Source organism: Rhinopithecus roxellana, chromosome 6 (genome assembly GCF_007565055.1).
Source record: "Rhinopithecus roxellana isolate Shanxi Qingling chromosome 6, ASM756505v1, whole genome shotgun sequence".
Taxonomy (NCBI): Eukaryota; Metazoa; Chordata; class Mammalia; order Primates; family Cercopithecidae; genus Rhinopithecus; species Rhinopithecus roxellana.
In genome coordinates, this window is record NC_044554.1 from 50,443,260 (window position 1) to 50,471,132 (window position 27,873).

A 27,873-nucleotide genomic window follows, 5' to 3' on the forward strand; every position below is an offset into this window, starting at 1 on the left:
CCTCCCAAAGTGCTGGGATTACAGGCGTGAGCCACCGTGCGTGGCCGCCGCAAGTTATTATTAAGGGCCAGCCTTGGGATTGCCCACATCAGTTCTGCACACATCCAGTTACTTAGAATCTCTTCATATGTTCCCAGCTCTTTAACTACAACTGAAGCCTGGAACCAAAGGGGAGCCAAGGCACTTTTGTGAGCATAAACGGTCTTTGTCATGCTGATTGTTCTTCATTTGCATGCATTCCTCATGTCCTTTCCAGGCTGTGGCTCGACTTTTCGTTTTTTATCATGTGTTTTGATACATGATTAATACAGCTAATGTCAGGTTTTTATTTTTGTTGTTGTTGTCGTTTTGAGATGGAGTTTCACTCTGTTGCCCAGGCTGGAGTGCTGTGCTGCCATCTCGGCTCATTGCCACCTCCACCTCCCAGGGTCAAGTGATTCTCATGCCTCACCTTCCAGAGTAGCTGGGAGTACAGGCGCCCGCCCACTCGCCAGGCTAATTTTTGTGTTTTTAGTAGAGATCAGGTTTTGCCATGTTGCCCAAGCTGGCTTTGAACGCTTGGGCTCAAGTGATACACTGCCTTGGCCTCCCGAAGTGCTGGGATTAAAGGCATGAGCCACCACGCCCAGCCGGTATTATTTTTTATGGCTTGTGTTCTTTTGTATTTCCACTAAAAAATTCTTCCCTCAAAGGATAAAAATATTTTCCTTAATTTCTTCTAGTAAAATTTAAGTTTTTCTGCTTATAGTTAAGAGTAAATGTACCTGAAATATACTCTCATGTAAGAAATTAAGTAGAGACTTGGGGATAAGAGGGAGGAACATATGCTCAGTGCAAAAAAAGTAATCTGTAAAAACACATCAAAACAACATAACACATATGAGGAAATAACTGAACATAGAGGAGTGTGACTGGAGCAGAGAGAACCAGGGGAGACTTGTGCAAAATGATGATGGAGATGTAGGTGAAGGGCAAATGATAGAGAGCCCCATGAGGCTATTGCCCCATAGAGGAAAGGCAGCCAGGAACAGAGGTCAGGAGTGAAGGTTTGTGACTATGAGTGGAAGGGATAGTGGAGGATGGGGAAAGGGGCAGATGAAGAAGTCACTGAAGCCCACAGGTGAGAGAAGAAGTCCAGGCTTTGGGGTTAAGAGAATTATCACTAATCTCAACTAGTGATGCCTTTTCCTTTCTAAAAGCAGAAAAAAAAAAAAAAAAGAGCTGCAGAAGAGAGACTAGGCAAGCTAAGGGTGTTGGGGTGACCTCCAGTTGGTTTGAGACTGGGGTAGGAATGGACGTCAGCACTGAGGGTCCTAAGGCCCCTGCTCTATGGCCTCCAGGCTGGCCAGGGCTCTCTGACTCCTGTGGAGGCCTGGACAGCCCAGGGTGGGGACAGACACAGAGCAACCTCAGTCTTTCTAACTGCCCTTTACGTGCAGAGAGGAGGCAGCCATGCAGCACTGTGGATTCACTGCTGGCACACAAGTACACAGATGTCTGGGAGTGGGTAGCGGACTCCAGAGTGAGGAGGAAATCCTCTGTCTTTGATCTAGAGACACTGTAGCCATCTGAGACTTCTACTTTGTCAGTGTCTTCAACACCATATGAGTAATGAATCAGCCTCAGCCCATACCCCAGGTCTTGTCGATACCAGTACATATAGCGGTGGTTCTCAGTCTGGTGACATCTCAGAGTCACTGGTGTTCCTGTCTCTGTGATCTTGTGTCTTGGGCTCTGGGTGATTCCAGCATCCATGTGTCCTGTAATAGAAAACAATAGATCCTGATGCTGTAATCCCAAGAAAAAGGCTTTTATTGAGGCCTTGGGAATTCCAGGGAAGGAAGCCCACCTGTGACCTGCCCTCACCTGTCCACAGGAGACAAAGGGCCACATAGAAGAAGAACCTTGTGCCCATTTCAGGTCCAGGCCAGGATCTCGTGTCTCCCAGCCCTGCTTGAGGAAATAGAACTTAGGTTCTCAGTGACTCGATGACATCAGTGCCCCTGACGAATAGTTGAGCTGCAAAGTTAACCTGCCACACCCCTTCTATTCTCCACAAAAATAAATCAAGTGTGTGTATATATATATATATATAGTGAATATATGTAATTTATGATATATACCGCAATATTTTATAGGACATATATACAATTAATAGCTCAGAACGGGAATAATTTGTAGACTATTTTTAAAGACATAAGTGCATATGCTCTTTGCAAGATTTTAGAAAGAAAATGCATTCCTCTCTGCATATTTTGTTCCCATTAGGATACAATTCTTCATTTTTATGCTGTTTTAATTGTTTCCAATATTTGTGTAGTCTAAGGGACATTCTCATGGCAGTCTGGTGTCCTTTAGAACTCATCTCCTCAAATTTGCCTCTAAGTTCCTTTTACTAGATTTTATCTTTTCTCAAACTCTGGATAACTGGATGTCAGCCTACAGTAATGGCCTCTGTTAAAAGGGCCACCTGATATCTGCGAAGGTTTCAAAAAGTCTTACAGTTAGGGTCCATATAATTTGTATATTGTTTTATGCTCTGTCACATTAGTTCACCTCACAGGAGCCTCATCAGAGCTCAGACCTCTGTGTGTTCCTGCTGGTAGTGTGATGGTTAATTTTAGGTGTTAATCTGACCAGATGAAGGCATACCTGGATACTGGTACAGCAGTGTTTCTTGGTATGTCCGCGAGGGTATTTCTGGAGGAGATTGGCTTGTAAATTGATGAACTGTGTGGAGAAGATCTACTCTCAATATGCGTGGGCAATATCCAGTCAGCTGGGGGCCTGGACAAAACAAAAAGACACAGGAAGGGTGAATTTGCATTGTCTCTCAGAGATGAGACATGTCTTCCACTGCCCTTGGATATCAGAACTCCAGATTCGCCTACCTTTGGACTCCAGGATTTGCACCAGCAATTCCCTGGGTTGTCAGGTTTTTGGTCTCGGGCTGAGAGACACAACGTTGGCTTCTCTGGTTCTGAGGCCTTCAAACTTGGATTGAGTCATGCTACTGGCATTGCTTCATCTTCAGCTTGCAGATGGCTGGCATACTGGGGAACTTTTCAACCTTCATAATCATGTGAGCCAATTTCCCTAACAGATTCTTCTCTTCTCTTCTCTTTTCTCTTCTCTTCTCTTCTCTTCTCTTCTCTTCTCTTCTCTTCTCTTCTCTTCTCCTCTCCTCTCTCCTCCTCTCCTCTCCTCTTCTCTCTTTCTCTCTCTGTCTCTCTGTATACATATAGAGTGTGTATGTGTATATATATATAGTTTCTCCAGAGAAACAGAACCAATAGAATATATATATATATGCATATGTATACATATGTACTTTTTTTTTTTGCTATGAGAATGCTTTACTAGGCAACACCACATACTATGAAAATGCTTTAAAATACAACAGGAAGAGATGTGAAGACACAAAGAAAAAGTACATAGTGACACATGGCTATCAGAACACACTAAGTGATGACCCACACTGCTTCCATCCTTTACCCAGAAAAGGAATAATCTAGGTCACCTCCTCCTCAGAGAGAAACAGAACCAATAGAATACATACATGTATGTACATATATACATATGTCTGACTAATGCAGATATGACTTCTCTCTTTGTTTTAGGGGAGGCCACCTGAGTCTCCATCACCTAATAGGAATGTCATCATTAGAACTCAGACCTCTATGTTCTCATGAGTTTTGTGATGGTTAATTTTATGTGTCAACCTGACCAGGCTATGGCATACCTAGGTAGCTGGTACAGCAGCATTTCTTGGTCTATCTGTGAGGGTATTTCTGCAGGAGATTGGCTTGTGAGTTGATGGACTATGTGGGGAAAACCCACCCTCCTTTTTTTCTTTTGTGTAAAAATAAGAGGAAGCTCATTAAGGATGTATATGAGATATTTGCCCAGAAGTACACTAGTCTGGTGCCTTTAGGGTAACAGGGAAATGCCCTGTGTCCATTCAGAAGCTCTTATTCCCACAAATGGGAGGATATTGATTGAACCATAAATGTGCTGTGGTGCAAAATTTACATCTAGTCAATAGTGGTACTATTGTTATTTCAGATACAGGTCACATCTCAGTGTGAGGCTCCCTTTTTGTGACTGCACATCTTGATGTAACCTGGGTGGGTAATTCCTACACTCATGCTCCAGTGAGAACGGATACAGAATCTGAAGTGGAGACAGGGAGGAGACCCATGAACACCCCCCTGGAGAGGCTGTGGCTGGGGCCTGGCAAGCCCAGGAAGAGCTTTCTCATCTATGCCCAGAACTTCCCTGGTCCTGGGATACCAAAAGACACACAGAAAGAGAGATCCTTGCCCATGGTCGAGTCAGGACAGGAAAGAAGAGTTTTCCATCTCAGGGCTCAGATTCTTTAGGGTAGGACACATGGAATCCAAGAGCTCTGAGGATTGTTATCAAAATAAGGTGTGATCCATCAATAAATAAGTTGTGATCCACCAACAGAATTCTCAACAATACTCTGACTTCTCTGGGGAGATAAACATCTACCAGGAGTATTTTCCTTGTATTTACATTTTTATTTCTTGATCATTATTGATTTACAAATTTTCTTTTGTTGAAAACATACACCTTATTTTGCAGCTTTGTCTGTTTTCTGTGCTAATGTTTCTCAAGCATTTACATGGTGCCTACACACGGTAACTAGCTAGAAGTGGATTTGCCATGAAGTCAATGAAGAATAACTTTAGGCCTTCTCACTTGCACAGAATTTATTTATTTGTTTTAATTTGAGACAGAGTCTCACTCTGTTACCCAGGCTGGAGTACAATGGTGTAATCTCTGCTCACTGCAACCTCCACTTCCTGGGCTCAAGTGGTTCTCCTGCCTCAGTCTCCCAAGTAGCTGGGATTATAGGTGCCCACCACCATGCCTGGCTAATTTTTGTATTTTTAGTAGAGACAGGGTTTTACCATGTTGGCTAGGCTGATTTTGAATGCCTGACTTCAAATCATCCACCTGCCTCGGCCTCCCAAAATACTGGGATTTCAGGCATGAGCCACTGTGCCTGGCCTTGCACAGAATTTTTTCAAGATATTGTCATTTTGTATTCTCTTTTTCAAAGTGATCCCTAAAATTTTATAAGCCTCATGCTCCACAAAACTTGGATCTACTCTGCACATACGCTCGTTAAATTTTTGTTGAATGACTGAAGAAAGAAATGAATGGTTCTCTGAGTCCAGGCAGACCCTGAAGCTGTGAAACATAAACTTAGTCTATTCAGTTACAAATAAGCTCAGAGCCTTAACTGAACAGAGACCCATGTGAGTCTGTTGGAAACTCAGAATGAGTCAAAATGAACTTGGAAGAGATAGTTCGCATATCATTATAAGACTTGTGAATGAATGCATGGCAGTATAACTAAAAGAAAACCATGGCCTTTTTCAAAGAGAAGTGTCTTAGAGGGTCATCCCATTCTATCACTGTCAAAGTTTTAAGCTGACCCCGAAGGCAAAGTTTGAGACGTGGGCTTTGGTGAAAGTAGTTTGCTTTGGAAAGGATCTCAGGAATTAGGAATAAGAGAGATGGGAGAATGAAATAGGGAGAGAGGAAACCAGGATAAAGGTACAATATTGAATTTGTGCTGGAGCAACAGGATATGGAATCCATCAGGACTGCTCTGAATTCACAACTTTCTGGGAGCATCACACCTTGCATATCAGACTCAGTATCAAGCAGGAAATGCTGTAAGATGCAACATTTTTCACTTTCTCTTAAGGCACAACTGTTTATGTTACTTTTACCAATGAATGATCAGACTACTATATCGGCATTTTAGATGACTTTGTGTCTGAATCATAGCTGAATCAGACAAAAGTAATTAATGTCTGCCTTTGTTACCAGATTGCACAAAGTAAATAACTGCTCAACTAGAGATTTGTCAGAAAATTCACAAGGACCTAAGATTTATTGAGCCTATACTATGTATTAGACTCTGTCTTATTTACAAGTATAAAATTTCTGTAAGACATACATTACTGGCCTCAGTTTACAAGTGACAAAACTTAGCCAAATGTTTTTCAAGTCACTGACCCAAGGAGTCAGAATATGAACCACTGAGGTCTCCTCATCTCCAAGGACCTTCCTCTTTAGCATGTAGCCTCCCACGTGAAAGATGTTATTCAAATGATTTGTGTCAAATGCATTGTTTCTAAAAGGGGCATTTGGGTCAATGTTTCCAATGTTGAAGGTATCTTCCTCTACCAAAATGTATAGGGTGGAGTAACTTCAAGCATAGGTTGAAAGTTAGTATGGCCTAGGTGTGGGTCCAAGTTCAATATTTGTTAGCTGTACCTCCTTTAGAAAATTATCTAAATTCTCTAACAGGTTTTTACCTGTAATATGGGAGTGAATTGTTCTCCCTTATGAAGTTCTTAAGAAATTAATTGAAATAATTGTACTTCGTATATGGCCCAGAGAAAATGGGATTAACAATATTGCTTGTTATTAGCAATCAACAAGGGAATTTTCTATAAGTTCACATAAAAGAGGTAGAATTAAGTTGGTCTCTGTCCACTGTATACTGGCATATGCATCTGCAAATGGCACATCATACACTTGGTAGCTGCTGTGCTGGTCGTTTTACATGTGCACCCAACGCTCCCCGCAACCCACTCTCGCCTCCCTGCCCTGTACTGCCCTGGGCTGTGCCCCTGAAGACTGATTTCAGCAAAGGGTGCTATCCAAGGTTTCGGCTGGGCTTTCCAATGGCAGACACCAGCTGGACACTGAAGAGTAGTGAAAAGAGAGTTCAGCATATCTGGGCTTCCCCTTCCTAGCTTCTGGTCCTGAGTTCCTCCCTTTGGGAAACTTTTCTCATTACTTGCATGCACCTCCAGGAACATAGCATTTCCCTCCCACCCCTTTCTCCATAGGCCCAGGAGTTGTACTGGCTTCTCAGTGTGCTGGAAACCCCTGGTCCCTCAAACACACCTTGTGTCCCTAAGTCTGTTTATCCCTCTGAACACAGTCCTTTGATTAAATTATTTTCCCTTCAGCCTTTTTGAATGTGTCATCTGTTCCGTGCCAGAAAACTGACTGATTCAAATGACTCTCATACATTGTAAATGCATGTATGAATAATTAGGAATATATTATCTTGCCAGACTTTAGACTTCTTAAAGACAAAATGTGTAATTTGAAAAATTACATCTCATTTTCTGTATTCCAAGGAAATTTTTAACATAATAGGTGTTCCAGGAATATCTACTGAATAAATTAACAAGTGAACAACAACTAAACGACAACTATATATATACATGGAATAAATTTTCATGGACAAGTTGACAGAAAATATGAAATTTATTCTCCTGCTTTCCATTTCTCTGCTGCATAGCTGGGTGTGCTGATGCTTGTCTATTGGCACTGAGTACCCTTAAATGTCCTCCAACAATCTCTCTCTGTCATTGCAAGAGCTAGAAGACTTGAAATACATGTCCCAGATTCTCCTAAGTTTCTGAAAACAGTTTTGCTTCCCCCAATAAGCTATACTTGTGGAAAAGTTGGAAGCAGAATAAAGACTTTTATCTGACAGCAACAGACAGGTGGATTTGCAACGACCTCTGGATACTTTCTTGTGAATCACCCTCTTGGTCACTGCAAGACCACTGTGACTCTCAACTATTTCCAGTAGTCCCTGACCTGGGCAAAAGTAGCAACTGCAGCCTTTCTGATCACTAGTGGTGGACCTCAGGGCAAGCTTCAGCCTTGTGAGAACCTCCCACTTCTCAGCCTTCCAGTGGTTTATAACCACTAATTCCCTGTATTAACTCCTATTCTCCTTTGAATTCCTAGAGGATTCTGTTTCCTTGACTGAACCCTCTGATGTATTAGAAATGTCCCTTGTCACTATACGTCTATATTAGGATATATTGTGGCCCCATTCTATATGGAACTAAGACACATATTCTCTGGCCAAAAGTTATATGTCCTGGAGGTTGGCAGGCCATAAGCCAGAGTAACCACATTCCATAATATGTGACCCTCTTCTACTGCTTGGCTATTCTTGAGATGGAAGAATAGTGCTTTGCTGTAGCTCCTTGACCAAGGCCCAGGAAACACTATAGAATTTTAGAAGTTTTATTTTGGAGGCGTGGAGTCATAGGTTTGGATCCTGGCTTTGATCCTTAGAAATATGAAATACTGGAGAAGTTCATGAGGCACAGCTCTCTATCTATAAAATAGTACACTGAAATCTTCTTCATTTTTAAAGTGGATATACTAACGTCTATCTTTGCATTAAAACACATAAAGTCAGGAGGATCATTTGAGGGGTTTGAGACTAATCTGGACAACATGACAAGGCCTCATCTCTACAAAAAATAAAAATTAAAAAAAAAGTAGCTGGGCAAGGGGACACGTCACTACAAGGTGATGTTTCCTTGTGATGCAGGACACATCACTACAAGGTAATGCAGAAGCATTGGGAAGTAGGACCTTTGGGAGGTGACTAGGTCTTAAGGACTCTGCCCTCGTGAAGGTTAATCCATTCATGGATTAATGGGTTATAGAGGGAATGGGTAGGTTATCATGAGAGTGGGTCTGTTATAAAAGCCAGTTTGACCATCTTTCATGACCCCCTCATATGTGATGCCCTGTGCCACCTGGGGACTCTGCAGAGTCCTCACCAGCAAGAAGGTCCTCACCAGATGTGGGTCCTTGACCCTGGACTTCCCAGCCTCCAGAGCTGTAAGAAGCAAATTTCATTTATTTATAAAATACCCAGTCTCAGGTATTCTGTATGGCAACAGAAAACACACTAAAACACATGCCCATGTGTTGGCATAGAGTAGGAGCTCCCACCACTGGCTAGGAATTAAAAAGTACTGGCTAAGATGTGAGAACTTCCGGTGGGTCTGGAACCCACAAGTGCAGGAGCTCTCACTGAGCTCAGCAGGACAGGGGAAAATGTTAGAAAAGAACTAGAAGCATCTCTGGGGCTTGGCTAAAGCTGTGTGGCAGCCCCCACCTCCTTCTCCCTGTTACAGCCCCAACTGAGACAGGAGGGTTTGGGTACAGAAAGCCAGTAATTCTGCAGGGCTGTGCCTAAGCTGCTGGCACAGAGGTACAGGGCTGAGTCCTCCAGCTCCAAGGATCTCATGTTCAGTTCAGAATGATAGTCACTGAACTGTTGAGCTGAGAATCGATCAGGGATGCTTCCTTTATCTCTCTGCATCTTTTCATAAAACGAAATGAGGAACTGAGGGCCCTGACCTGGACCCTGCTGGTACCAGTAGACAGTGTCGTGTTCAGGGATAGGATAGCATTGCAGAGTGGCTGTTTCCCTCTTTACTTTGATCAGATGCCTTGGGGCCTGGATGACTCCAGCAGCCACTGAACCTGTGAAGGAAGGAGATAGAAGCTGAAGACTCAGCTCAGGAGAGTTTGCTACTTCAGCAACAATTGAATGCTATGGATGCAGGGATGTCCCACCTGTATTCAGGACTCACCTGCTCCCAGGAGACAAAGCATGACATGGCAGAGGAGCCTGGTGTTCCAGGCAGAGTCAGGCAGGTCAGGACCAAGCATCTCCCTTCTCAGGGTGCTGGTTTCCTGGGGTGAGAAAGCAGGGCTTTTACTCCTCCTCACCGTTTTTGGAAGTTTTTACTGTGATATCACTGTTCTGATGTCATCGTCCTGTAGGCTCCCATAGGCACCCTGTACTCCAGGACTAGCTTGGCTAACTCAGGCTTTCCCCCATCCTGTCCAGCTTCCTGCAGGGCGGGGGAAGCTAGCTGTGCTGAGCAAGGGGTGGGAGGCGGGCTTCCGGGCAGCTATCCCTCCCCACAGCTTCTGAGATTTTCATCTGGGGCAGATGCTCCTTTGTATCTGCCTGGCTTGGGTTATCCAGGGCTGCCCTGTTGAAACCCTCCTCACACTCCCTGTCAAACTTAGGCACCTAGAGAGGTCACATAAGGCTGCAGTTCATGGCTTCCTGTCATGACAAATACACATGCATATCGGTTGATCTGATAAGGCTATGATTAACTCTTCCTGTGCCAGCACTACCTCTGGTTCATCTAGTGATATTCCTGATACAGAGACAAAATCAAGACTGTCTCCCTTAACCCTCTCTCCCCCAGACAGCGCTATCAGTGGCCCACTCAGTGGATCCACAGTGCCCTCAAGTGGCCAGTGTGTAGTCACTATGATGAAGCTCTAAGGACCCTGACTAGGGAGACTGGGTGCTTCCAGCTCTTGCTGATTTCAGGTTTACCCGCCTCAAACTCAACTTTTGCACAGGGTAGTGAGGGAGAAGCAAATGTTTTTCTAAAGAAGAAACAAAACTTTTACATTTTAATTTAAATTTTAAATTTCATCAAATAATGGTGTAGGAAAGGAGATATCAGCCAATCATTAAATGCCAGCTGCCATAGGAATGGGGTGAGACCTGAGCAAAGCATTCCCTTTAACCAAAGGTAATTCCTGGAGGCAGCTGACAGTGACATGCGATCAGCGAAACAACCACCTAAGCTGGAGAAATAGGCACATTAGTCTCATGAAAAGAAACTGCCTACTTATGTATCTTTTATTTTTTTAATACTCTAGTCAATTTTTTGTTTTTAGTGAATTGTCTTCTTTATGATTGATGTGTAGGAATTCTTTATAATATGAATCCAGCCCTTTCTCAGATTACGTTTATTTTTTCTTAATATATTTTGAAGAACTTTTTGGGATTTGCATAAAGAACAATTTGCTTTTTTTAATGGTTAGAACATTCTTTTGTCCTTAAGAAATCTTTGCCTATCCCATGATCATGAAGAGGACTTGCTATGTTTTCTTCCAGAAGCTTTCGGGTTCTAGTTTTTCGATTATCTGGGATTTTTTTGTGTCTCTTACTAATTTTTGTTTATGGGAAGGGTCAGCAGTTTTCCTGTAAAGGGTGAGATGATAAATCTTTTAGTTTTGTGCATCATGCAGTATTTGTGTCGACTACTCAACTCTGCCATTGTAGTGCAAGAGCAACCATTGACAATATATACATGAATGACTGTGGCCATGATCCAACAGAACTTCATTTATGTTTACTGAAATTTGAATATCTTATATTTTTATATGTAACAATTTTTATTTTTTAACTTTTTTACTTCTTTAATTTTTGCTTTTTTTAATCATTTAAAAATGTAAAATTATTGTTAGTTTCTGAGCTGTATGAAAACAGACAGAGGCCAAATTTGGCCCAGAGGCCATGGTTTGCCCACATCTGGTTTATGGAGTGAGATAAGACTAGAGATTCATTATTTTTCCATATTATGCCATTTTTCTAGAACTATTTGCTAAAAAGACTATTTTATTCTCTTTTTGCTGTTTTTAGTATTTGATCTGGGAATTACAATATGTATCTTTGACTTATCACAGTTTGCTTGCAAAAATATTCTCCTGTTTAACCATGGGATGTCATAAATGTCCTTTTTTAGGGGAAGAAAATTTCTTATTACTTTGATAACAGTTTTCATCAAGAAAGGATGTTGAATTTTATCAAATGTTTATCTATAGATAGCATATAGTTTTCATATTTTTAGTACAGATAAGGTAAATGACATAGTCTGTTTTTTGAAATGTCAGACCAACACTGCATTACTGAGATAAACCCTACTTGACCATGCTGTACTATCCTTCTTACATATTGTTGGACTCTCTAGGCTGTAATTGTAAAAGGATCATTGAATCTGTGTTCCTGAGAGATAGTGGTAGCTTTCTTGGAATCTCTTAGTCTCATTTTGGTATCAGGGTAGTTCTGGCCTCAGAATGAATAGACAATTGTCCCCTGTCCTTCAGTTTTCCTCTCAGTCCTGCTTTGGCAGCATCCTACCAACTTTGATGTATTTTTATATTTGTTCAGTTTAAAATAATTCTTTTCTTTTGAACATTCTCAAACATTTTATGCATATATAGCAATTTCCTTAAAATAAATTCATTAAACAAAAAGTACTCTGAGTCAAGGACTGTTAGCAATTTTAACTCTTTTGATGTTTGTTGCTAAATTACTAGACAAAAAGGATTTTACAATTTACTCTCCCCCCAAAAAAGAAAGGGCTGGGCCAGGCATGGTGGCTCACGCCTGTAATCTCAGCACTTTGGGAGGCTGAGGCAGGTGGATCACCTGAGGTCAGGAGTTCGAGACCAGCCTGCCCAACATGATGAAACCCCATCACTGCTAAAAATATAAAAACTAACCAGGCGTGGTGGTGGGCACCTGTAATCCTAGCTACTCAGGAGGCTAAGGCAGGAGAATTGCTCGAGCCCAGGAGACGGAGGTTGCAGTGAGCCGACACCGTGCCACTGCACTCCAGCCTCAGTGACAGAGTGAGACTCTGTCTCAAAAAAAAAAAAAAAAAAAAGGCTCATTTATCCATTTATCTTCATTCTCACCAGTATTTGGTCAAAAAGAGTAAAAAAATGACCAAAAGATACTATTAAAATAATTGTAAATTATCTTTTATCTTTTGATTTATTCTTTGCCTTATGAGTTACTTAGAAAACTGTTATCTAATTTTGAAATATTTAGGACTTCTCCAGAAATCTTTCTCTTATTGATTTCTAATGAAGTTTCACTGTGACCAGCAAGCACACTTGGTTTGACTTGAATACTTTTAATGCATGGATGCTTGTTTTATGGCCCAGAGTACATAGTCCATGCTGGCACACAGTCAGTGCGCACTCCAAGAGAACCTGTATTCTGCTGCTGTTGGATGAAGTGTTCTGTAAATGTCAATTAAGTCAAGTTGGTTGTTGGTGTAGTTCATATCTTCTGTATCCTTACTCGTCTTTGTTTTTGTCAACTCATTAAACCAGTTACTAAAAGAGGGGTATTGAAATCTCTGATTGTAATTGTTGATTTGTCTAATTCTCCTGGCAGTTCTGTTTTTGCCTTGGTATCTTGAAGATCCATTTTCAGGTACAAAGTATTTGATTGTTAAGACCTCTTGACAGACCAATACTTTTGTCATTAGGATATGACTTTCATCATCTCAGATGATATTCTCTGCTTGAAATTTATTTTGTTTGATGTTAACATAACTACTCTAGCTTTCCTTTAATTGGTGTTGGCATAGTACATCTTTTTCCATACTTTTATTTTTTTTTTTTACATTGTGAGTCTTCATAGTATTCTGATAAGCAGCATATAGTTGTTTTTTGATATTATTTAATAATATTCAATAGTACAATCTGTGCTTTTAGACTATTTAGATTTGATGTGATTGTTGATGTGGTTACTTTTGTATCTATCATCTTCTATTTGTTTTCTATCGATCCCATCTCTTCTATATTCCTTTTTTCTTTTTATGTTGTTTTTATGGATTATTTGAGCATTTTTATAACTCTGTATTGTGTTGGCTTATTAACTATAATGCTGTGTTTTGTCATCTGAGTGGTTGCTCTATGATTTTCAGTATGCATCTCTACTTTAACACAGTCTACCCTCAAATGACTTCACTCAGATTATGGAAACCTTCCAATGATACATGTGTTCATTTATTCCTCACCTGTCTTTATTCTAGTCTTGTTATAGATTTACTTTTGCATATATTAGAATCCCTGCACTATGTTGGGATTATTTCAGTGTAAATAGCCAATTATCCCTTAAAGAAATTTAAGTTTAAAAATTTGCTTTTGGGACTCTAATTACATGTTAAGCTACTTAAAGTTGTCCCTCAGTTTACTGATGACCTCCTCTTATTCTCTGTATTCCATTAAGAATTGTTTATGTTATTTCTTCAAGTTTATTAATATTTTATCCTGTAATGTTAACTTCATCCAGTGTAGTTTACGTAACAGACATTGTAATTTTTATCTCTAGAAGCTTTGTTTGGACCTCATTACGCCTTTCCTCATCTCTACAAAACTTTGAACTTACAGACCAGAGTTACAATAACTGTTTGACTTTCTTTGTCTGCCAATTTGTCATTTCTGAGTTGGTTCCTATTAATTAATCCTTCTCTTCATTACAGATCCTTTTTTCATGCTTCTTTGCAGGTCTGTAATTTTTGATTGATGCCAGATATTTTGTATTTTATATTTTTGGGTGGTAGATATTTTTATATTTCTATTAATATTTTTACCTTTGTTCTGTGATGCACTTGTCAGTTGGAAACAAACAAAAACAAAAACAAAAACAAAAATCCCAGAAGTTGTTATCTTTTTCTTGAATAATTTGGCAAGCTGATTTTAAAATGTATATAAAAAAAAGTGTCAAGAGTGCTCAAGAACACTTGATAAAAAGGAAAAAAGCTTGAGAAATTATTCTACTGGATATTAAGAATGAGGATGAAGCTGTAGTATATTATCAGTGCAAGAACTGACAGAACAGATCAATGTAGCAGAATAGAGATCTGAGAAAAAAAGCCACACATGTGTAATGACTGACTTATGACAAAAGTGGTTTTACAGGGTGATGGCGAAACTATTACCACTTAACAAATAGTATTGGGTAAATTGAATAATCATTTGGAAAAATAAAACTTGACCTCTTCCTCATATCACCTGCAAAGAATTAGTTCCAGTTTGATTGTGAGTCTAAGTGTGAAAAGTGGAAAATATAAAGATTTTAGAAGGAAATATAAGAAAACATCATCATTTTGAAGTAAGCAAGGATTTCCTAAAGTGGACACCAAAATACAAAACACTAACTGAAATGTGATTGTTGGAATCTGACTGTAATTGTGGATTTGTCTATTTCTCCTGGCAGTTCAGTTACATGGAATGATTGTCACTTAAGAACTTCTGTTTATCAAGAGAAACTATTAGTAGAGGGAAAAACTAATCTACAGAGACAGAGAAAAAAAATTCCATCCAAAACTCTCATATACATCTCATGGGAATGTAAATTGGTACATCTTCTTTGGAAACCTCAAAGAATCCTACGTGGTCGATATAATTTTATTGAGGTCTTCTTTGAATTGTGTCTTTTTAACACCTTTCCAGGTGGGGTTTATCTTATGAAACCAATCTCAATTTGCATTTCTAATTTTTTTAAGTTAGACTGGAGAAGAAGGAAATTAAACACAGAATGACTACAAGACTTTCAGAAGGAAAAAAGCAATGTATAAGCATGAATTAATATGCATTATTGTGGGTAATAGTTATTTCTGAATAATTGACTTTGATGGAAACTCTTACTAAATATTCCAATTTTCTTCCAAGGGTGGTAGCTGTAAATGGCCTTAACAGTGTTTGCTTTTGGCTTCCCCACTCCTTGGCAGATTGTAGGTCTGAGTTGGTGACACGTGGTAACAGTAGTTTAATGTGAATGTGCTGAAACTTCATAGTTCTATAAGAGAATATTTACTTAGTCACTATCCCTGAGACTAAGCTCTGTTATGTCCTAATTGTGGAAATTTGAATTATATATAAGGAATCCCAGAAATCCTTAAGCCAAAATTATTACTACCTAGTGTTCCCTGTTCCTGTATTTCAGAGGTTATTTTCTGACCTCCTAGTATCAGAAGAATACCTGAAGTTCCAAATGCATTCATTCTCCTTGCTGAGGAAAGAGCAGGGCAGCTCCTTTGTTCAGGGCTTCTGAGAGCTGGAAGGAGAAATAAGTGCCTGAGTGTTTGTGAACAGGAAGGAGGCAAATGTGCCATGCTGAGGCTAAGCTGCTGGCACAGAGATACATGGCCAAGTCCCCTTGCTCTGTGTGCTGGATCATCAGGGTGGAGACGGATCCCTCAGGCCTCTCTGCAGAGAACCGATCACTGAGCAGCCCTGCTTTGTCTCGTTGAGCTTCATTCTGGAAGTAAGTCAGAAACTCTGGGCCCTGCCCCAGGGTCTGTCGGTACCATTAAAGGCAGTTGTGTTCGGAAACTGGAACACACTTGAAAGTTACATTCTGTCCCGTCTTTGTGATCTTGTGTCTGGGGTCTTGGGAGACTCCAGCATCTGCGTGATCTGTGGAGATAGAAGTTGGAAACAGGAGGAAAACAACTGTAGTCATCACACACACACACACTTGCGTGCACACACACACTTGCGCACACACACACTTGCGCACGCACACACACACACTTGCGCACACACACACTTGCGCGCACACACACACTTGCGCACGCACACACACACTTGCGCGCACACACACACTTGCGCACACACATACTTGCGCACGCACACACACACACTTGCGCACACACACACTTGCGCACGCACACACACATACACTTGCGCACACACACTTGCGCACGCACACACACGCACGCACACACGCGCGCACACACACGCACACACACACACACTTACGCACACACACTTATGCACACACACACGCACACACACACTTGCGCACACACACACACTTACACACACACACACAGACACAATGAGATTGCTTGGTGCTCTGAGGACTCACCTGCCCACAGGACACACAGGGCCACCCAGCAGAGGAGCCCTGTGTCCATGACAGGGTCAGGGCACGATGGGAGCTTTACCAGATCAGGGTCACTGTGAGCAGAAGCAGAGGAGGAGGGACATCCCTGTCCCCACAGAGCAGTTCCCACAGTGACATCACTGAGCCTCAGGATCACCTGATACTGATGAATTAAGTCTAAGATGGCAGCAACTCTGATGTGCACCACTTTGTTATGTACCAGCAAGAAAGAAAATAATTACTGTCACTCATCAGAAACTATAAACGGTGTAACACCGTGAAGCATAGAATTCATGAAAAGTGATAAGTCAGAAGTGGGTTTCCATACACACAGCTTCTGTTAGGTCCGTTTTGTTTTCCCCACTCAGCCCTCCAGGGTGCTGCTGCCCGCATTCCACCCTCCACCTCCGGGAAGTCTTCTCACTTCTCTTATTCCTTTCACCTTGTCAGCTGGACGTGCCACCTGGCTGCTTCAACAGCACTTTACACAGAAGATCCCAGTGCTGACTGTCAATCTTCCTTGGAAATCTCCTGTTTCCGACTCTGTTCCTGCATTTTCCTGCCCATCCGTGATCTGGGTAGGAGAGGGAGGTGTTTGGGAAGTGAAGGAGAGAATTGCTGCGTCTTTTTCCTAAAAGAGTTTGAACTCACAGCTCAGAGGGGCAAGGGAGGAAATGTTGCCTCCGGCAGGCACCAAGCTAAGTTGGGATCTTCAGCTTATTCTAAAGGTTAAAAAAAGAGCAATTGACCGGGCACGGTGGCTCACGCCTGGGATCCCGGCACTTTGGGAGGCCGAGGCAGGTGGATCACAAGGTCAGGAGTTCAAGACCAGCCTGGCCAATATGGTGAAACCCTGTCTCTACTAAAAATACAAAAATTAGCCGGGCATGGTGGTGGGCGCCTGTAGTCCCAGCTACTTGGGAGGCTGAGGCAGAAGAATTGCCTGAACCCAGGAGGCAGAGGTTGCAGTGAGCCAAAATCATGTCACTACATTCCAGTCTGAGCGACAGAGCGAGACTGTGTCTCAGAAAAACAAACAAACAAGCAAACAAACAAAAAAAAAAGAAGAACAATTAAACAATTCCCCATGTGAATTTATTAATCTCAATACTGTTTCTTTTTTGTCTCTGCTACTTATCACGACACCTCCTGTGTTTCTAAGTCACCTCTGAAATAAATAAATGTTCCACAGCCTCTAGAAAGAATCAGAACTGTTTTACCCTTGACATTCTGATGGGAGTAGTACAATTAAAAAATAGGGAGTTGAATTAATCCTTGGGGTTCCTAACAGTCTGTATTATGAGCAATTAATTTCTCATTTTCATTCCTAACTCAACTCTCAAAACTCCATGGGCACCCTCTTTCATGTGAGGGACAGTAGTCACAATTCCTCTCACTGCAGGCAAGTTAGACCCAGATTTGACAAGATCCTGCAAAGAGGAGGAGAAGTTTGAAGCAAAGCAGAGGAGATGGCTGAGCTAGGTCTTTGCTGCTGGCAAAAAGAGACCCACAGAATCCCACACCCCTAGGGGACATGTGTCCAGCTTATGGAGTGAGATGTTTGGTTGACCAGCTTGGAAAATGTCATTGTACCTTCAATCTCAGAAGTGCTACATCACAATAGTATAAAATTCATGCTGGTGCATTTCCAGCTGACATTGCTTCCCATAGAAGATGCCAAAAGTAGCATGTATTCACACCTGTTACTGCTCCATCCCCGTCACCTGCTTTCAAGAGGTCTGTGTGAGCACAGGATCATGAATGGAGATAGAACCTGGAGCTAGGACCTATGAGGCTGTATAGGGAATGTTTGGAACTGAGGCACAGCAGTTGCAGGGACAGGGATTTCCCAAAAAGTTTTCTAGAGCCACCTGCTTCCAGGAGACAAAGCGCAATTGAGCAGAGGAACATGGAATCCCCTCATGCTCTGAAAGGGAAATTGTTGTTTTTAACACAGATTTTAACACAGACCCTATAGGTTTTCAAAATACAGGTTCCTCTGGCAAGGCTTGGCATACTTACAGCTGAGATTCCCCCAGGTGCATCCAGTACACACTTAGTTTTGAGAAACGAAGGCATGTCCAGCACCCAGGAGAAGAGCCTGGATCCCATGGGAGACTGAGCAGGTAGAGGGCGTTTGGAGCTCTGGTGCTATAAGAGGCCAGGATCTGTCATGAACCTGTGCCTGGCAAGTGTGTGTCTGTGATGGTGCTGTTGCTGCTCATGTCCCAGTTCACAGGTCTCCCCTGGCGTGGTTCAAGGTCCGTTTTCTTCCCACCCAGTCAGTTTTCTCCTGCACTGACTCCTACACAGCAAGGGGTACAGAGCTGAGAGAAGCTGGATTCAAAGTAGATTCCTATTCTCACAGGTTTTCTGGTGGTTCTCTGAATTGTGCTGCCTGACCTTCCTCTAGGTGTGGATCTGGGATAGGGATGGGAATGGGGATGGGAAGACCCGCTAGGTGTCCATCATAGCACATCTTCCTCTGTAGCTGACAAAGAATCAGAGACCTCTGCCTACTGGATTTAAATCCTGTTCGAAGGTCTTCACAGGTCTGAAACCACCTGCACATCCTGTAATAGTGAGGGTTTATGTTTTCAGAGTTATATTTTCAGGGTTTGTAAGGTGGACTTCTTATTTTAGATATATGAGTGTATATATGAATATATTTTAACATCTCATATTCAATACCAATTCACAGTGTGGGTCATTACCTATCATTTGTCTAGAAAGCTTTCTCATTCCTTGATCAAGCTGCATGGTGTAATCATGACTCTCCCAGTTGTCAAATCTTGACCTTCCTTCCATAAGGGCTGGGGACTACCTGGGGTTTGATCCCTGTATGTACTTGTATATCTAAAATACTCTTCACTCAACCCTACTGCTTCACTTAACAGTTCTCCCTCTCCCTACCCCTTCTACTCCTGATAATCCTGCTCATTCCATGACCAATAATACTTCATGGGTACTCAAGTAATAGAGCAACTTTAACCCTAACCCCCATAAGAATGGACCCACACATCAGGCCAATATTGGAACTAAAACTTCACTTTAAAAAGCTACTAAAGAAAATGACCAAATGGCCCAGAATTTGCAAACTGCCAACACACTAAGTCCATCTTAGCTCTGTAGCACCAGCAAATTTTACCTGAAGGTGAGTCACTGCCACCATCTTCTGGGAGACATTTGACTTGTGATTCCTCCAGGGTTTCATAAGCTTTCCCCTGGGGTTTCACTTTGTCTATTTCCTGAGCTCATCACCTTCTCCTAGACCCAGCCAACACCCTTTCACCCTTTCACCTCTCAACTTGCCAACAAGTTAGAGACTCTTAGAGTAGAAAAGGCCTTAGAAATAACCTTGTTTCCATTTCCAGGTGTGCTTTGTAAGGTGGACTTGTTACTAACATGGCTATTTGTCCTTCATTTCCAAAGAAATCACTCCCTCAGGTGTGCATCTGTGCTGAGACCTAAAAAATCCATTAGGAGAAGGAGGAGGGTTGCATCACAGCTGCACAGCTTAGAATTTGATATAACATGTCCTTTGTCTTCGACAGCCTGCGGCTACTCTGCCGTCTTCCCAACTGTCCCTCCCCACTGCCTGCACTTCCTTTTCTGTGATTCAAAGAAAATAAGATTTACCCAATTTTAGAATGCAGGAACATTTACCAATTTCTGCTCCATGAGAGTCTGTCTTTGAACTCTGAGATATTTATTAAACTGTGACTCCATTGGCCGTGCCATTTTTCCCTTCGTCACCAGCCTTCACAAGGCAAAGGAGATATACGTATAGGTGTTCACTTAACCTTGAAAATAAATTATCCTACCTTCCAACTACTTAAAAGAAAAACTGACTAAAATCAGATGGGATTCTAGTTAACATTGTTTTCCTCTACATTTAGTGTATGGGAAGTGACCACTTAGTTGCTTCTCCCTACCTCATTTTAACAACAACTCTTCACAGAGCTCCCTGGCTTAGTGTATCCACATTGATATCTCTTCTACATCTTGTGAAGGGAATAATTTTTTTCAAAGCTTGGATCTTCTGGTTCCAGACCAGTAACCACTTACCTGTCTAGTACCTCCCCACTGCCAACACCATGATACTTATACCTGCAGTGCTGCAGGGTACACAGACCGCCCTACCCCTGGTGTCTGATCTGAAAAAAACTCCGGATGGTTCTGGACTTCCCCTCCCTCAAACTCCAGTGACCCCTCTATCAATCCCACACAGAAGCAAGCAGTCTCTCCTTCATCTGCCTCCAACATTTATTAGCTCTGAGACCATGGGCAAGACCATTCATTACCGTTCCTGGACTTTAACCTCATCTAGCCTCATCTATAAAACAAGACTAACATTCCCCTCAATGCTTTATGAGGATTAACTGAGATACCCTGTAGTCTCTGGTAGGTTTGATAAATGTCTATCCTTTTATCCATTCCTGTCTCCTCATGCAGGAGACGCCAGTGGAGCTCTCAGACCTGCCAGGACTATGAGTGATGGAAAAGCTGGAATCCTCAATTGAGTGCTGGAGTGAGGAGAACCTGGAAGCATAAATAGGCCATTCAGTCACTTTAGAAAAGATCTAGCAGAATTTAGGAGTCAGAAAATAGAACACGAATGTACCTGTCTGCCCTCATTATGCAATATGAAGCAGCTAACAGGAGCAAGTTAGGTCTATGTCAACCAATCTGGAACAATAAAGACCAAAGTATATTAACAGAAGAATATGCATGTGACAGGTAAAGTGTACAGGTGAACCCATTTTCTGCAGGTGTACTTGGATAGAAAGGTATGCATGAACACAGAAAAGAGGGGTGAAAAGAAGCACACCAGAGCGTTAATATTGATTACCAATGGAAGGTGGGATTGGATTTCAGAGCATTATTGAAATTTTCTTTTTATATTATTTAATTTGTTTTTTTTTTTTTTTTTTTTTTTTTTTTGAGACGGAGTCTGGCTCTGTCGCCCAGGCTGGAGTGCGGTGGCCGGATCTCAGTTCACTGCAAGCTCCACCTCCCAGGTTCACGCCATTCTCCTGCCTCCGCCTCCCAAGTAGCTGGGACTACAGGCGCCCGCCTCGTCGCCCGGCTAGTTTTTTGTATTCTTTAGTAGAGACGGGGTTTCACCGTATTAGCCAGGATGGTCTCGCTCTGCTGACCTTGTGATCCGCCCGTCTCGGCCTCCCAAAGTGCTGGGATTACAGGCTTGAGCCACCGCGCCCGGCCTAATTTGTTTATTTAAAAATCTTCAGACGTTCTTCGTCGAGAGTCGTCGGGGTTTCCTGCTTCAACAGTGCTTGGACGGAACCCGGCGCTCGTCCCCCATCCCGGCCGGCCGCCCATAGCCAGCCCTCCGTCACCTCTTCACCGCGTCCTCGGACCGCCCCAAGGCCCCCGCCGCCGCTCCAGCGCCGCGCAGCCACCGCCGCCGCCGCCTGTCCTTAGCCTCCGCCATGACGACCGCGTCCACCTCGCAGGTGCGCCAGAACTACCACCAGGACTCAGAGGCCGCCATCAACCGCCAGATCAACCTGGAGCTCTACGCTTCCTACGTTTACCTGTCCATGTCTTACTACTTTGACGGCGATGATGTGGCTTTGAAGAACTTTGCCAAATACTTTCTTCACCAATCTCATGAGGAAAGGGAACATGCCGAGAAACTGATGAAGCTGCAGAACCAACGAGGTGGCCGAATCTTCCTTCAGGATATTAAGAAACCAGACTATGACGACTGGGAGAGCGGGCTGAATGCAATGGAGTGTGCTTTACATTTGGAAAAAAATGTGAATCAATCACTACTGGAACTGCACAAACTGGCCACTGACAAAAATGATCCCCATTTGTGTGACTTCACTGAGACACATTACCTGAATGAGCAGGTGAAAGCCATCAAAGAATTGGGTGACCACGTGACCAACTTGCGCAAGCTAGGAGCACCCGAATCTGGCTTGGCAGAGTATCTCTTTGACAAGCACACCCTGGGAGACGGTGATGATGAAAGCTAAGCCTCAGGCTAATTTCCCCATAGCCATGGGGTGACTTCCCTGGCCACCAAGGCAGTGCATGCATGTTGGGGTTTCCTTTACCTTTTCTGTAAGTTGTACCAAAACATCCACTTAAGTTCTTTGATTTGTACCATTCCTTCAAATAAAGAAATTTGGTACCCCCAAAAAATAAAAATAAAAATAAAATAAAAATCTTCAACACATACAAGCTTTAAGTTACACCTTTCATCTGGTGTCAGACTTTGCAGTTTCTAAATGGGCAAAGTATAGAAAGCTTCTGTTTATGAAACCCCCTGTAGAGGCCCATTTTTTGTAATAAACCGAGGATAAAGTGTGCTCCGTAAAAACACGAGCTCCTGGTGAACACAGCCAGTCTCTGACTGCTGAGGAGGGTGAGCATCGAGGTCGATATATTTGATGGTGAGGTCGGTTCATGCTGATTATGAACTAATAAGGCTTCTACCTCTGAAAGCCTGATCACCACGGGGAAGTGGAGGATCTCACTCCTTGTTCTAGAACAGGCTTTGAATAGCCCCGATTGGAAAAGGAAGAGAAATGAGCACGCGCTAGTGCCTGCATTTCCAAACTCAGTGAGAGCTCCTTTCCAGTTACACACTTTTCAAGCTTATGTTTTTGATCCAAGTAGTAGTAGTATTATGATGTCAATTGTAATGATATTCCAGCATTTATTAACAGCACACAGCTTTCTCAAATGCAGCTTTAGCGAGTGGGTGGAAGAAAATGCTGCCCTAGGAAAGATGTTCTGACTTTGGTCTGTATAAGGTTCAATTATTTAAAATAGCTCGTCTATTTTTGGTCTTTATTGCCTAAAGAGGTAAAACTTCATTTGTCTTTAAAACATAGATGCAAATCATTCCGGCAAAACTGGGGCTTCGGTCTATCTGTGGGCCATCCTCAGTGATTGCATATTTGATTATTTCCACCCAGGATGGCTCTCACAATTCCTCAGGGACTAACACGTAGCCCTGCTCTGTAAATGGAGCCTCTGTCTCACAACCACCCTTTCCTGACTGGCAAAGGAGGGGAATAAGCAAAGATCTCTGCTTAGTGCCCTGCACCAAAATCAGGTGTGGGCTGGAGGAAGCTGGTGACCATGAGCTCTGTGTCTCTGGCATTGCCCACCAATTCATGGAAATGGACATCCATAATATGGCTCAGTGTATCAGGCACCGTGGCCTCAAAGTCACCCAAAGGGATATTTGTGCCTTAAGAAAACTCTCCCTAAGAGAATGGGGAAGCCATTTGTTTTCTTCTCCATCACCTTTTAATGCCAGTGTTTGACATTATGTTTCTGATAACTCTCTCAGAGTGATTAGGTGCCCTGTGTCTGTGAGACTCCCAAATCCAGGACACCTGTGAGGGACGGAGATTGAATGAGGAGACAAGCCAGGAGGGCGATGGGCAGGTAGGAAATTCAGTCGTGTAGAAAGGCTTGGGATCCAGTTACTCATCCATGACAGGGATTTCTCATCTGTTTCCAGGACTCATTTGATCTTAGGAGATGAAGGGATAGAGGGTCCCATTTAATGCGTACAGACTTCTGGAACAGTCTATGTGGGAACTCGGAGGGCCTTTCAATGTCTGTTCTTTATTCTTTGAAGATTGATCAGTGGCACCTGGAACCGCTGTTGGTACTGACAATAAAATGGAGAACAAAACATCCACAATTTGTAAAATGATGCATTTTACAGTCCAGAATGCAAGAGAAGTGTCAAATAGTCACATAAAGTCAGGGAAAATGACTATGGTGCTAAATCTAAGAATATTAATGCATATTATAAGCTGTGAGCATTTACAATAAGGAGGTGCAGCCTGAGAAAACTGTTGAAGGAGTGTCTCCCTAGAGATGGTGGTAGCTAAACTGAGATTTGGAGAAAGAATAAAAAAGAAGAGACTTGTGATGACCCAGAGGTTATAGCATGTAGTGGAAAAGTCTTTGGTGGGAGGAGCATGATGCGTGAGGAATGGCCTGAACTGAGGCATCTGTGGTTGACGTGGAGATGAGGGTGCAGAGGAAGGGCAAAGACAGCTGGGAGCAGACATCACATGGAGGAGGCTGAGAACTGATATGGGAGTGGTGTGGGGAAGATGGAGTTGTGAAGGCCGAAAGGGAAAAGAACATAGATTTGTGTTGTCAATGCTGTCTGCAAATACACAATTTCAAATGAACTTTCCTTTGTGAGAGCAACTGAGTAAGAGGACTTCTGAGGTCAGAGCTGTAGGAGGGGCCTAGAAGAGAGGCTGCCTCTGCTCACATCACGGTGACATGTGTTCCCCCATCCAGCTGAGACTGGCCTGGGAGAGCTGCTCAGAAATCTGAGGGCCCCAGCCTGGGCAGTATTGGGGAAACTCCTATGGGACAATGTCTTCCACTGCCTGGATCATGGTCTCGTGAAGACAAGGCCACCTGTATCTTCCACTGAGCTCTGTGTGCAGAGGAGGGTGGCTGTGGGGAGGAGGCTGGTGCAAGAGGGCATAGAGGTCTGGGAGAGGCTGTTGGACACCAAGGCTACCTATTTGGCTTTGAGAGAAAGGCACAGACCCTCAGGGATTTCTCTGTAGTGTGTGCTGGGATGAATCAGCTGTGCACCAGCTTCAGCTCCTATTAATGCCTACACATGTAGTCACGGATGGCAGTCTCACGCATCTCCGTGCCACTTCATGTCTTGCCTTTGTTCTCTGGTATCTTGGGATCTGGTTGTCCCAGCTTCTATAAAGTCTATGAAAGAAAGAAATTAAGTGTCCAAGGAGGGACCCAATAATGTAGACCTGAGGTAATGGCTTAGGCTAGGATGTGGTTAGACAAGAAAGAGGCTTTAGGGGACTCACCTGCCCCCGGGGGGCAGAAGGCCACACCACTGGGGAGTCTGGTGGTCATGGCAGGGTCAGGGAAACATAGTGGGGAGTTTTTTCAACTTGTGTGTTGGGGACATAATTCCGGGATGTAAGTAGAGTCAACTGGTGATTCCACTGCCCCTGCCAACCAGTGACTCTGTCCTCTGCCTGCTATTCCTCCCTCTACCTGCTGCAACCTTCACCCTAGAGTCAAGTCATAAACCTTCACCCATTTGGTCTCTGCTCCTGGCTGCCTTTCTTCTACAAGACAACAGACTGACTAGGGTCGTGATCATTTGTCCTCCACCTACCATCAGCTCCTTCTACCATTACCTACCATCAGCTCCTGGTGTCCACTTTAGGGCTCTGTTTGACAGGCTATTTCTTCTTCACTGAACATGTGTGCTTCCCTCCCATTCCTAGGTCTCTATCTTATTTCTTACATAAGATATATTTCAGGTACATTTATTCTTAGTGGGGAAAATTCAAAATTAAATTTTACTATGCTTAGACATTGATATGAGAAAGTGCTTTTTGTCTACACACAAAAAAATTGTTATTTTGTTGCATTAAATTATATTCCTGTGCATCAGAAAACACCATAAAAATTAAAATCTAAGTTGCAGACTGGGGAAAGACATGGGGAATGCATATAAATGATTTTTTAAAAGTGTGAAATTTAACATTCCTCAAAGTTGCTAATGAAGAGGCCAGGTAATGACCCCTGAAGACAACTGAATCTCTACTGCAGCCCTGCTGGTCACTAGAGGGCAGTGTGAGGCTCTGACTTACTGACTAGGATGCAGAAGGTGATGATGGAGCAGGGGAGTAGGTGGAAAATGTATGGACTAGTTTGTTTCCTACTTCTGATCCTTACAAGCCAGGAGACACGGGAAAATGACTCAATGTCCCTGAGCCTCCCATCTATAAAGGAAGAATAAGAATGTTTGATGTGCAAGACTGTTGAAAAGGTCTAAGCTATATAACAAATGCAAAGAATGAAGCACACATCTGGGGCTCAGCAGTCACTCTTCTCCTGAAGTTAGCCAGGAAGTGACAAGCTGCAAGAGGATGCAGCAGCGAAGCGGGCACTCTCAGAGCACAGGAAACCTGGGCTCTGTTGGTTGGGAGAGCTTCGTGCTCGGTAGGACACAAGACATGCCTTCCAAACAACTGAAAGCTTCCCTTAAAGGAGTGGAACCCGGGTGGGGCCTGCAGCTCTGAAGTGAAAGCTAAGGCAGGAAGTTTATATACAGAATGTCAGTGACTCTGCCAGGCTGTGCCAAGCTGCTGGCACAGAGATACAGGGCCGAGTCCGCCAGCAACAAGGTGCTCACATTCAGCTCAGAGCTATAGTTAGGGAACTGGTGACCTGAGAATCGTTTAGGGAAGTTTCCTCTGCCGTTCTCTTGCTCCCGATAATACTGAACTATCAACTGGGGCCCCTGACCAAGGGCCTGTTGGTACCAGGACACACTGTTGTGCCCAGAGATAGGAGAGCATCTCAGAGTCACTTGCTGTCCTCTCGTTTTGATCAGGTGCGTGGGACTTTGGGTGACTCCAGCATCCACTGAGCCTGTGGGAAAAGCAGATGGAGGATGAGCCAGGTGACAGCCTGGAGACCCTCCCCAAGGTAAAGTGGAGGACACAGGGGTGGGAAAGCAGAGAATGGGGTTGCTGTCCTGTGCACAGGACTCACCTGCTCCCAGGAGACAAAGCAGCACCCAGCAGAGGAGCCAGGGGCCCATGGCACAGTGGGGCAGGCAGCACTGCACCTGCTGGGTTGGTCCTCCTGCGGAAGAGCTGAGTGAGTTCTGGGCCTTTATTTCCTAATGGGAGGGGTATCCTGTGATGTCACTGTCCTGTGTCCTCCCCATGCAGGCTTCCTTAGGTCTAGTGCTACACAAACCTTGGACTCTACCTGTCCTGCAGAGCTGGAGGGATGGGTGAAGGCAGAAGCTTCTGTGATGATACAGTTGATCCTCTGCCTACACTGCCCCAGCTCACAGGCTGCCTCATCACCCTCTCACCTTCCTCCCACCTAGTGCTGCGGTGCTCCATGCTGGAGCTCACACACCTGCCCATCAGCAGAGGGTGAGGAGCCTGTGATTAAACCTCAGCTTCCAGCTCTTCCTGACTGTCCTCATATCATCTCTCTGATGCTAGATTCACACCAATATTTCTTATCATATTTTCCTGTCCCAGGCAACATTCCCAACCCCTTTCCTGAGTGGCCAGTGGTGCGGAGTCCCCAATATCCAGTTCATCTGATCAGATCCAAAGCAGACCTGGGTTGTCTGTAAATTATCAAGAGTACAGATTCCCCAGAAATTATTCTAGGGCCTCATCAGCTCACAGCACAGACCTAACCAGCTTGGGACTCAGCATCCTCAATGCCATCCTATATGTAGTGCTCTGGACAGTTTATGTTAATACCTCCAGATCCACCCTGCCTTCAGAAGCTGACCTCAGTGTATCATGTTAACTGTCTCCCCTTTTCTCTAAGTCCAGAGTGAGTTTGGCTTATGGGAGACAGGACAGCAGAGGGAGGTAGGGTCACCATCTGTGCTGGTTTGCAAAATCTATTCCCTTGGCTCCCTTCTTGCTGGGTTAAATTTCCCAGTG

The 27,873-nt window shown here is 43.3% G+C and overlaps 1 long non-coding RNA gene, 1 pseudogene and 3 gene segments (V, D, J or C); 2 read left to right on the forward strand and 3 right to left on the reverse strand.

Moving 5' to 3' along the window:
• Positions 1–21,264, forward strand: part of LOC115898225 — a 55,401-nt gene extending 34,137 nt beyond the window's left edge. The window contains exon 3 of the long non-coding RNA XR_004057914.1: positions 20,843–21,264. This is a non-coding gene — a long non-coding RNA (uncharacterized LOC115898225). The remainder of the gene's footprint in view (positions 1–20,842) is intronic.
• LOC104674945 overlaps positions 1–27,873 on the reverse strand; it is a 381,543-nt gene that overhangs the window by 314,339 nt on the left and 39,331 nt on the right.
• The window catches only part of LOC104674944, a 340,994-nt gene that overhangs the window by 305,148 nt on the left and 7,973 nt on the right, over positions 1–27,873 (reverse strand).
• Positions 8,907–9,953, reverse strand: LOC104681387. The segment is given in 2 exon segments: positions 8,907–9,363; positions 9,474–9,953. Coding segments are annotated over 2 exon segments (474 nt in total).
• Positions 21,642–22,392, forward strand: LOC104681388 (annotated as a pseudogene). The gene is made up of 2 exons (XR_004057902.1): positions 21,642–21,781; positions 21,816–22,392. The product of XR_004057902.1 is annotated as a ferritin heavy chain pseudogene (transcript).